At 52.2% G+C, this 11,089-nt stretch overlaps 1 protein-coding gene across 1 annotated transcript in view; it reads left to right on the plus strand.

Annotated features, from left to right (window-relative positions):
- The window catches only part of Cracr2a (calcium release activated channel regulator 2A), an 88,673-nt gene extending 77,945 nt beyond the window's left edge, over positions 1 to 10,728 (plus strand). Inside the window, exons 16-18 of the mRNA XM_010611579.1 lie at positions 4,121 to 4,222; positions 6,102 to 6,178; positions 7,277 to 10,728. Coding sequence (XP_010609881.1) covers positions 4,121 to 4,222; positions 6,102 to 6,178; positions 7,277 to 7,361 — 264 coding nt within the window. The 3' untranslated portion in view covers positions 7,362 to 10,728. The remainder of the gene's footprint in view (positions 1 to 4,120; positions 4,223 to 6,101; positions 6,179 to 7,276) is intronic.
- Positions 10,729 to 11,089: the final 361 nt, after the last annotated feature.

Below are 11,089 nucleotides of genomic sequence, written 5' to 3' on the forward strand. Positions count from 1 at the left end.
GTACCCAGTTACCCAAGGCCCTCCCCAGCCTCGCCTTGTGGAGGTTGCATCTATCAACATCACCGTGTTGAGAGCCAGGCCAGCCCTCGGGGGACAAACTCAAAGCATCATACTTGCCCTGCCTGATGAGTGGGAGGGCTCTACCCTTGGGACTGGGCTACCCAGCCCTACATCACCAGCTCCCCTGGCGGGTCTGCACAAGAGGCCCAAGCTGTGCCCAGCCTCACCCATGCCGACTCTCTGTGCTCCAGTAGGAACAGAGCAGTCGGTCATCCAGCCAACTCTGCACTCCACCCACCCCTTCTCCTCTCCATTGCCTACCGCTGCTCTGGCCACTCCATTTCGCAGAAGACACTGGCTGGGCTCCAGGAGCCCCACACTAAGACCATGTCACAAACGAGGCATCTGAAGACTTTGGGCCCTGTGTCAGGTACAGATAATAGAACTGGGTCCAAGCCTGTGTAGACTTCAATGCAGAGTGTTGGCCCCAAGGCCTGCAGTCCTGCACGTTGGCATGCTTGTTTCCATCTTTTGTGTCATTGTGATAGCTCCACACCATTGGGCCTACAGACCAGGGAAGCGGTTAAGCCAGACAGACATCATCTCTGCCCTGGAGGACAATGAGATTGATTTTATGCCAACCCTTTTCACTAGGTGAGGAAACCGAGCTCCACACAGAGGAAGTAACCTGTCCCAAGGTGCCCACCACTGGTCAGTGACATGGCCTGAGCTAGAATCCAGGGCTCTGCCACTGCCCTGCACTTCTGTGCTACCACCTGGCCATGGCTGAAATCTCCTGCTGAGAAACAGGTGCTCACTTTCTTTTTAGTCCTTCTTGTTTTAGTCTCAAAGCTGGGCAGCTCAGGGGGCTCTGGCCACTCCCCACTTCCCTGTGTGGCTAGCTAAATCTCATTCTGTGATCTTTGTCCTTGGTGACAATGTACAGCACAGAGCAAAAAATAGCAGCTTGATTTTTTTCCCACGTTCCAAGTTGAGCTTGAAGCACTGGCACTTTGCAACACACTGCACAAATAAATCTTGTTTTGAGTCATAGTCCAGGGGGTGGATAAATATGGAAACCCCCAAGATATAATTTTGCAGTCATTTTTTTCTTAGCATAACAGCATGTTTTAATGTGCTGAGAAAATTTTTGTTCTGGCTCCAGAGAAATAGCAGCACTATCCCAGCTAAGTACTTTTTCATGCCTCTCAGCAAATAGATATTAACGCACAACACACAAACACACACACACACACACACACACACACACACACACACACACCCTACAACTAAACCAGCCTAACAGCTGCACATCCTGAGCTGAATGCCAATCCCCAGCTCTAAGCTAACAGCTCTAGTTATTTAAAGTCAGAGATGGATAATCTTTAGAATTTCAATAACTTTGTCTTCCATCAGGCCAAAGTTCATGAAAAGGCAACTAAGATGACAGTGTAGAGAGGGTTCTCTGTCAAAAGGTCCCGGAGAGAAAACAGCTCTAGAAGCCTCCTGTAAGTCCAGGAGTTAGGGATCTGGAGAAGAGCAAGCGGATGAGTCTTATGGACACACAGTCTCAGAGCCACAGCACCCACGTCTGCTAAGAGGAGTCTGCATGTCGTTCCGGTCCGTCACACCGCTGGGCTTCTCACCTGTGACAATAACCTGTACCAGTGTTAACAGCAGAGGGTGGGTGGATCCGAGGCTTGTTTGCCACGCTTTGGACTTATAAAAGGAAGTGCCATGCATGCAGAGTGGCTTAGTGCTGGAGCACCTGCCTGGCGTGCAAGAGGCCATGGTGCCATCTGCAGCACTGCATGAACAGGGTACGTGTGTGTCACCTGGTGGGCAGTCAGGAGCCTCCTGTGCCAAGTGGGAGATACCTAGTAGTGGAAAGGGAAGGGATAAGTTCATCAGATTGTTCAAGACTTCAGAGTCGGAGGGGACCACCAGGACACTCAGGCCTACCTGGCCCATCCCTTTGCCCTGTGTCAGAGTGGACCTTGGGCCAGGGGCTGATGACCGACTTCCTGTGACAGGAACACATTCTCTGGCCTTACCTGTGTTCTCTTCCATTTCTGCCACCTTTTGGAAATAGGCCTCATTCTTCATCCACGGCAGGCCATCCCCACAGAGGAAGCAAATTGCCAAGGGTGGTTGTGCAAGAGAGGAACCACACAAGAATAGAAATCATAGCTCATACCGGGTGCTTTGCTTTCTCCTGCTCTATTTTACTTTATGTCTAGGGATGGCTTTTAAAAGAAAGGCAAAAGCTGCCCCCTTTCTGAAGGGCAGTGCTGCTGTTGTGGGCCCAGGGTCCAGACAATGGACTGCACTGCCAGCCCCAGCCATCCCTTTAGGCCTCTCAGCATCTGCCATCCCCTTCACAGGGAGGAAGGCACAGCCATCACCCCTTCCAAGTGACAACAAAATCTGGTTAAAATTCAGTCCTGAAATTTCGAGTCTGATGCTCATATTTTCAGACTTTCCATGTCAAGAAATCTCACAAGCCTTAGTCATCTCTCACACATCAGTGTACAAATATATCTTTCTCATGTGCTCTAAACAGCAAGCCTTTGGCCCAGTTCCCTGCTTCCTCCTCTTCTCTTCCTTTTCTGTGAAAAACTCTTCCCACAAGTATCCAGTCACCAGCAGAGTCAGAGAACAGGGAGACTCCCATTAGCTGACTCTCTGGTAATAGGGAGCCACAGCAGTGGGGTTTTCACTTCCTATTTAGGGTTAACCTGCTTTCTATGTTAACTGCAGTGCGTGATATTTAATTTATTGTCAGTAGGTCTGAATGCATCATAAGATCTTGTGGAGCTTTGAGTCATCTTTAAAAGCTGTAGTTGCCATCTTAGCAATGGAAGACGTTTTGAGAGAGTTCTATTTAGTAAGATGCTGGGTAGCAGAGAGTTCATAGGAAATAGGCATCCAGATAAAAAGGTTGGGGAATTGTGGACGTGTATGCTCATGGGCCTCATTCCTTAGTGATTTTGTTGTTGAATGTTCTTTTGGGTTCTCCAAACCTAATGTTCTCATTTAGTAATTGAGAATTTTTTCTACTACTGACCTGCAATAAAAATGAATGTACAGGTTAAGGAAACATTGAGGTTTTAATTTTAAAGATCATTGCATTGAAATTTAAAATATGTGTTCCTGTCAGGTGGACTTTAGACATTCATCTGAAGTGCTAAGGTAAAGTAGCTAAAATATTGGTGAACTAACTGCTGCTATTCCACTGCCCTTCTATTTAGTAAAACATTCAGCTACAGTGCATAACTACTAGTTACCAAATTATGATTAAAAGTCCCTAATTAAATATTTCACAAAGTAACAACCTTCTTAACTGTGAGTTTGCATACTGACTAGCAACTGTCCATGGGTCTTCTGTTCCCCTCCAGGAGAAGCACGTGTTTCGGGGAAGGGGCGGAAACCGCAGGACACAGGCTTCTGGCTGGTGGGTCCCAGCCGTGCAGGAGTGGACAAAACCACAGCCATGAGGGAGCCTTGGCCTCTGGCCCAGCAAGGGTGGCAGCTGCAGCTTCCTGGGTCTCCAGAGAGCCCCCGGTGGCACGAGTCTGTGGTACCCACATCCAGGGAGGCCTCTGCCACCCTGTATGGGACTCAGTGAGCTCCCTATCATGAGTCAGACTGGGCCCAGCCCAGGGAGCCTGTGTGCCCATATGAGGCTCTGGAGAGCCACTTGTGATCTAGCATTCTTCAGAGGAGCTCCAAACCACGCTCCTTTCCTTGGTTCATTCCACAGTCACTTGAGAATGCTGCAGGAGGCACCAGAAGCAGTAGAAAAGGATCCAGTGTCCATCAGTCAGTTTCCACTGTCCCCACTTCCGGCTGCCTCCACCCCAGTATACCTGGGGAACCACCAGTCCCATCTGAGAACGGAGGAGAGTGCAGATGGGGGAGTGTTCCTTGCCCAGATGGGGACCGGGAGGCACCATGCAGAAGGGTGGCACACTGAGGTTCTTGGAGGGCAGCTGTCCCTCCTGTGTGCCAGCAGAGGACACACAGACCAGACCTTAGCACTGCAGCCTGTGCTCCAAGCCCACCCCTCTGGGATGTCCCAGTGAAGGCTTTCTCAGCTGGGGGATTTTCTGTAATGCAGGAAGCTGTGGGAGACCGTGTTCCTGTTCTTCTGCTGGGCAATAAACTTGACAATGAGAAGGAGCGGGAAGTTCCCCAGGGCCTGGGGGAGCAGCTTGCCAAGGTAAAGCACGGCCTTTCTTTCTCTCTGGTCAGGGTGGGAACTCATGCATGGCTCCCTTGCATGGAGAAAGGCACAGGTCGCAAAAGGGTGCTGTTTGGGAACAGGGAGGTGTGGGGAATTATCCTAAACTCTGTGCCTTGGGACACAGGAGCATTTATTCTAAGATAGTCAGGTTATGTATTTTAGCTTCTTCTCTGTGCCACCCATATCTGCATTTGATTACATTCAAAAATGAGAAACTCACTACCCATAGGGCCACTGTGCTAGAGAATCATTCTTTCTATCAAGATGGTGCTTTGCAGGTGTGAACTCAAGATAAACTCGAAGGAGACACTGGAAAGGCTGCTGTTAAAAGAAGCATCCGCCTCTGGCCAAGAACAGACCAGTTGGCCTCTGTGGAAACCAGACAACAAGATGAAGCTTGCTCAGGCCTTCTTTTGCATGGAGCTGTGTGACTGGGAAGATCAGTGCTCAGGCAGCTCTCACTGCATTCACCTTAATCAGGGAGTTGGGCTTAGCAGTCCCAGAAAAGCCCGCATACGGTGAGATTCAAGGACAAAGGACGAAGAGGCCTACCAGGCGTCTGTGTGGAGAGTCACCAGGTGGTTGGTTACGTGTCTGCAGTCTCAGGCCAAATGCCTGAAGGGAGAATGGTTCGTGTGCTGTGTGCATCATTTGACAGGAAAATTTGACCGGAACTGACATAAGGCTGTGTGATTTTACATTCAGAGTAAACATTCAAGTGTCACGCTGAAGAAATGTGACTGTGTCCCATGATGGGGGCATTGCAGATCCTCTGCAGGTCTTGTGTAATTCATGATATATAATATATGTGTTGCCTTCCTATAATTCAGAAAGTTCTGACTTCCAGAAGACCTGTCGATCTGCAGATTCAGCCGAGGAAACACAGACCTACACTAGCATTACTGTCCCACCTTCTTTTCTTTGGTTCTGCTTTCCATCCATGAGAAAAGTGCTGAGAGGGTAGCTGAGTGACTCGCTTGGTTGGTCACGCAGCTCACCATGGTGGGATCTGCATCGTGTCCCACAGGGGCCCTCCTGCCCCAGCCACCCAGGAAGTCTCCAATGGGCTGAGCCAGAGCGGGCTGGACTGGAGTGTGCACAGGAGGAGGTGAAGGGGCAGAGGTGGCGGGGCTGTGGCTGTGCATGGGGACAGCCGGATTGCAAGCCACTGTTTGAGCCCCATCCCTACTTGATGAAAGAGCATCTCAAAGCAGGAGCTGGTGCCATCAGCACTGCTGTCACGGAGCAGCAACTTGTGAAGGGAAGTGATAAGTGCACCATGGAGAGCCTTGGCCTCAAGCCTAAGAGGTGAGGCACAGGTGTCCTGTGCACCAGCACTGACAGCCTAGACAGTCGGCACCTCATTAACTGGCATGAAGGAGAGTCTGACTGGAGGCTCACAGCATCTTCCAGGGCCCAGGGAGCCCATTGTCCTGGGCAGAGCTCAACACTGCAAGCCCTGCCATCCAGTAAGTTCAGGACCCAGTCAGGCCAGCTGCGTGTGGCACCAGCTTCGGCTCTCATCTGGGAACTGGGAAGAATATAACCTGCACTGTCTTTGCATCTCTGCCTGCATCCCAGGGCTCCTAAGAATCTGGAAGGAATGTGTGTACTTTTGCAAATGAGTGGAGCCGTGTGAGTTGGTCAAGCTGCACAGGGCTACCCTACGGTCACGACTCAGCTGGGGATGCTCACAGACCGAGCAGCAGGCAGAGAGCTGAGGGGCCAGAAACCAGCCAGGGCCAGGGTGCGGACAGGGCTGAGGAGTTACAGGGTCTTCCAGAGGAGATGAGGGCTCAGGAAGAGGTGGACAGGGCACCCCCAGCTCCTCCTAGCTCCTGTTTTATGATTCCAGGAGAACAATCTGATCTTCTATGAGTGCAGTGCCTGTTCCGGCCACAACACCAAAGAGTCCCTGCTCCACCTAGCCAGGTAAGGAGACACACACAGCAGGCCAGGGGTTGATCTGAGCCCAGCCGTGTAGGCCTGCTGGATGCACTGGGGCCCCCTGTCCCGACTGAACCCTGGGCCTGCCGTCCTGTCTACCCCAGTACTCTGAATCCAGGTGGTGGCCCAGGCCTCTGTGTGGGATTTCAGCCATCAGGACAGCGTCCTGACACAGCAGAACATATGAGCTCCCTCCAGGCACCTCCTTCCTCTCCTGAGTCTTACTGGTGGCCTTTTTGCAGGAGCCCCGGGAAAGGTGCTCTCAGGGGTCCCTCAGCACTGTAGGATCTCAGCAGGGATTCGTAAGCGGCCAGCTGGGAACAGGTGTGCTTCTTCTTAAGGAGGGGAGCAACCAGGAAGAACAGGGCTAGGACAGAGCGTCAGTCAGCTCTCTCCACAGTTGCAACGCTGGAGGAACAGATCCCACAGAAATACTCAATCCTTTAGACCCTGTCTAACCAAATAGTCAAGAAAGCAGAACAATCATGTGCAGCAGAGAAAGCAGGCTCAGGGAAAAGGCCCAGCCTTCTTTCTGCCAGACTCAGCTTTGTTGGTTCTGTAGGAACACCGAGCTGGCCTTTGCTGCCCAATCAGGCACTTGTGCAGGCCAGAGGAGAGGCGCGTGCTGAAAGTGCTATGGAAACATAAAGCAGGTCAAACACTTGCCATTCTTTGGAATCCCTCGCCTCCTGCATTTATTCTGAGCCCTTGGGCATGTGGCTTAGCCCTGCTGTGAAGTTAGCCGTGAACAGCCGTGTCATGAGCCTGTGTGTCAGTAACCAGGCGGGATGTGGGACACAGAGGCACCGCGTCTGTCCCGGCCACTCGCTGGTGAGGGGCAAAGCCAGAAGCGCATGCTGTGATAGTTCTGGGCCTCAAGGGACAAAGGTCAGGGTGCAGCTGGGGGCCCTGTTATGAGCACCTAAGGAGGAGGGACTAAGCCCTGCACACAGTTAGCCTGCCCTGCACTGCCCAGGGGAGCCCCCCAGCACATCGCTGCACCCTTGGAGGCCTGTCCCCAGGGGTGCTGGCTGCAGAGCCTCACAGCCTCTCCACACTGACACTGTCCTTCCTCTCTGCCAGGTTCTTGAAGGAACAGGAAGACACGGTGAGGGAGGATACCATTCAGATGGGCCGCCCCGCTAAGAAGAAGTCCTGCTGCGGATGACAGGAGGCCTCCGAGGTCTGGCTGTGGGGCACCTCGCCCTGCACATGGGCTCCCTACCACAGCCTGAGAGTCCGGCCCAGACCCTGTCTTAGCTGGCGATTCGCCTCCCCCAGCAGGGACATCATTGGGCCAGCAGTGCTGCTCCCATGAACCTCTCCTGGACCCCAAGTGCCTGTCCCTTTTTTCCTCCAGCTTGGTTTCCTGGGGGAAAGAAACAGATGGGCTTTTCCAGAAAAACCATTGCATGCCTTCTCCACCTCCCTTCTCCCCAGGCCCTTAGCAGCCTCTGTACTGCAATTGCCATGGCAACTGGGTGGGGCCACCTTGTTGCTTCCTGGAGGCTAAAGATGGACCCCTCAGGTGAAGCCAGCAATGCTTCTCTTGCTTTGACTCTACTATTTCTTCTTGGCATGTACTTCGTGGACCTGAGAGACCCGAGTTGTTGAAAGAAGCAAATCTCTGCCAAGGGGCTCTGCTCCCCATCTCAGCCTCAGAGCAGCTCCCATGCTCACCCAGCCCACAGGCCTCCCTGTCGGGGTCTCTGGAGTGGTGCCAGAGAACCACAGCCTTTCCTGCCCGCCCCAGTGGCCACCCTGGCTCCAGGGCGAGCCGAGGGAGAGCCAGGGAGTCAGCTTTCTTCCTACCTAACTCTGACTAAGACATGGAAAAGAAACAGGGACGAAGCCATCTGCTGCTGAGGGACGGCCTTCTCGGGGGTGTGAGTAAGGTAGAGGCAGCTGTGTAGCTCCAGAAAATCACTCGTGGTGACTGTGGCAGAGACTGACTCGTAGGCCATGTGGCCCAGCACGGGAGCTACAGTTGCCGACTGTGTCTTACTCTGTCTCCCTTCCTGAGATGGTAAGAGTTTTCTTTAATGTGGTTGTAAGCTGCACTTTGTGATGTTTGAGAAGGGACCGCAGTGTAGCTGCTGCTTCGTCACAGGCAGAGGAACAGAGGGAACAGCCTGGGTCCCTGTGAGAGTCCTTCTGCTGGGAGGTATCTCAGACACCGGCCTTCTCAGGGGTCCCGGGATGGCATCAGCACAGCAAGTGCACTCACTCTTGCCCTGGGTAGGAGGTCGGACGGGATGAGACCACAAGACCCTGCCAAATGTGAGTTCAGGACTGCAGCCCCAGGTGCCCCCCAGAAGGTGGGTGGTCCAGACCCCAGCGTCATGCACACTGAGGGAGATGGCAGGAAGCGTACTGGGGTCAACCCTCAGCAGATGGCTGAAGACAGCCCACACGCTGGAGTCCCAAGGGCCTTCCCAGACTCCTTCCAGACCCCAGAGAGTTGCCGCCGTGGGTCACCAAGCCAGAAGCCACCTCCCTTTCCCAAGCCTCTCCCTCTCCCTGATGCTTGCAGGGGGCGTGAGTGTCTGGAGATCTGGAGGTGCTCATACCCAGGCCCTGCCTCACCAGCACAGTGAGCGGTGAGCTCTGATGCTCGGGAGCTTCCTTCTCAGATGCTTGTGGTGGTGTATTCGTCTTCCTTCACTGACTGACGCCGTCCAGGTCTGGAGAGAGCTTTCAGGAAACGCCTGTCTCAGGGAATGGCAATGTGATGGCCTCAGAGGCTGTGGCAGGCAGGGTGTGGGGAGGGGGAGGCAGGGTGGTCAGAGAATAGATCAGCTCCCTGGCTGGCCAGACACAGAGAAGGAACTGGTATTGGGTTGGTATCATGGGTAAGCAGACTTCACCTGGGGGTCCCTAAATCCCCAGGTGACTTTGTCTCCCATACCTTGTCCCTGCCTCAGATTTTTCCCATTGATAAAAAGTGCCTTCAAGGGTTTGCAGGTGGGTGGGACAACCCTACTGCCAGACTTCTGACATGGGGTGGTAAATGCCACCACTCTTCAGAGGCCTGGCAGAGAAGGAGGGGTAGGAGGCCCTCCACCCACGCGGGAGACTGCAGGAAGTGTTCAGGTCAGGCCTCCAGGAGGACTCTGCTTCCCCTTCTGCTCACTGTAGGAGACTGGAGAATGGGGGCTTCAGGGATGCTCTGAGAGGCTCTTCTTCCCCAGCTCCTCCTTCCCCTCCTTTGGGTTCACTTAAGCCACCAGGTGGATCAGAGCTACCCTGGAGGTCACCTGGCCCAGTGGCTGGCAGAATGCCCAGAACAACCTTCTGGCTCTGTTCCATTTGCACTGCTGTGGTAATCTAGACCCTGTCACCTTAGCAAGCTATACATTCACCCATAGACTGGGCATCACTGTCTACCTCTGGGACCTCCCAACTGCTTAAGGAGGGAAGGGATGTAAAGTGCCCAGAGCAGGGCCCCAGACCTCATGGTGCTGATAAGCAGGGTCTATTTTTCGGTCAGCACTGAGTCGCTGCCCAGTCTACTTGCCTTTCCTTGGTTTTAGGTTGGAAGCCAACTAGCATTTAGCAAGCCTCTACCTGAACTGGGATGCCTCTCTTGAGCATCTCTGCCTGGCCCATCAGCGAGGTTCTAAGCTCAGATCTGATGGTGCCCTTTGTTCCCTGGTTTCCAGCCTTCCTGACTCTCCTGCAGGGACCATATCCTGGCAGAACCTATTGCCTGATTTCAGCCCTGGCCCACTCCCCGCCTTGACCAGGACATACACAGCAGCTCAGACCAGAGCCCAACCGGCTAGCTACCTGTGGGGGGCCAACAATCTTGCCCCTGCTCCCCCGCGTGGCTCCTTATGCCCTTTGGGGTTCTGCTGCAGCCTTCGGCCCTACGTTGCCAGTTCTAGATCTGCAGCACCAAACCAGCACCCAGGGCTCGGCTTACATTTCACATGTGTTTTTCTGCAGTCTTGTTAGGGTCTTCTGTGCCCCGTGACCCTGGCTGTCCCTCTCCTGTCTGGCATTCTTGTCCTTTTCTTTGGTCTTAGGCTCCCTGCTCTCCCCGGGTCCACTCAAGAATACCTGTGTGCTCCATCAGAAACAAGTGGCTGGAGCCTGTGCTCCTATCCCAAGAGGCCACTGTTGGGAAGGGTGTCCAACTAAGCTCAGCAGAGGCTCTGCATGTGTGGTCCCAGGGCTGTGCCATGTGTGGACAAAGACCCTGAGGGAGGCAGAGCTAACCCAGGTGAACAAGTCCAGGGAGTCAAGTATTGCACTCTGGAATGGTCATGGAAGTCACATATTTGTCTCCTCTCCTCTGTCAGAGACCTTGGTTTGCTTCATACATTTAGGGACTCTTGCTACACTGAAACATGCTTGTAACTGTGCAGTCTTTGGGATGTCTTGGCCTTCTGTCATTATGAAGTGTCCTCCTTTGTCTGTAGGAACAACTTTAGTTTAAAGCTCATTCTGTCTTCTATTACCATAGCCACTTTTGTTGTTTTGTTGTTGTTTGCATAGTATATCTTTTGTTCTTTTAGTTCCGATCTATTTGTGTCTTTGAATCTAAATTGAGTCTGTTATAGACAGCATATAGTTAGATAATTTTTAAAACTTGTTTTTCAAATTTTTCTTTTAATTGGAAAGTTTAATTTGTTTGCATCTAATGCAATAATAAAGCAGGATTTATGTCTGCTCTTTGGCTGTTTATTTTCTATACATCATACTTATTCCTCTATTCTTACACTACTGTCTTCTTTTGTATTAACTAGATATCTCTAATGAACCATTTTAATTCTCTTATTTTACTTACTGAACATGTTTTGCCTGTTTTCTTGGTGGTTTCTCTGAGGATCACCATTAATATCTCAATTTACTAACAGTCTGTTTGGATTAATACCAACTTATTTTCAATAA

This window comes from Fukomys damarensis, unplaced genomic scaffold, assembly GCF_012274545.1.
Source record: "Fukomys damarensis isolate Sample0158 unplaced genomic scaffold, DMR_v1.0_HiC HiC_scaffold_19, whole genome shotgun sequence".
Lineage (NCBI taxonomy): Eukaryota > Metazoa > Chordata > Mammalia > Rodentia > Bathyergidae > Fukomys > Fukomys damarensis.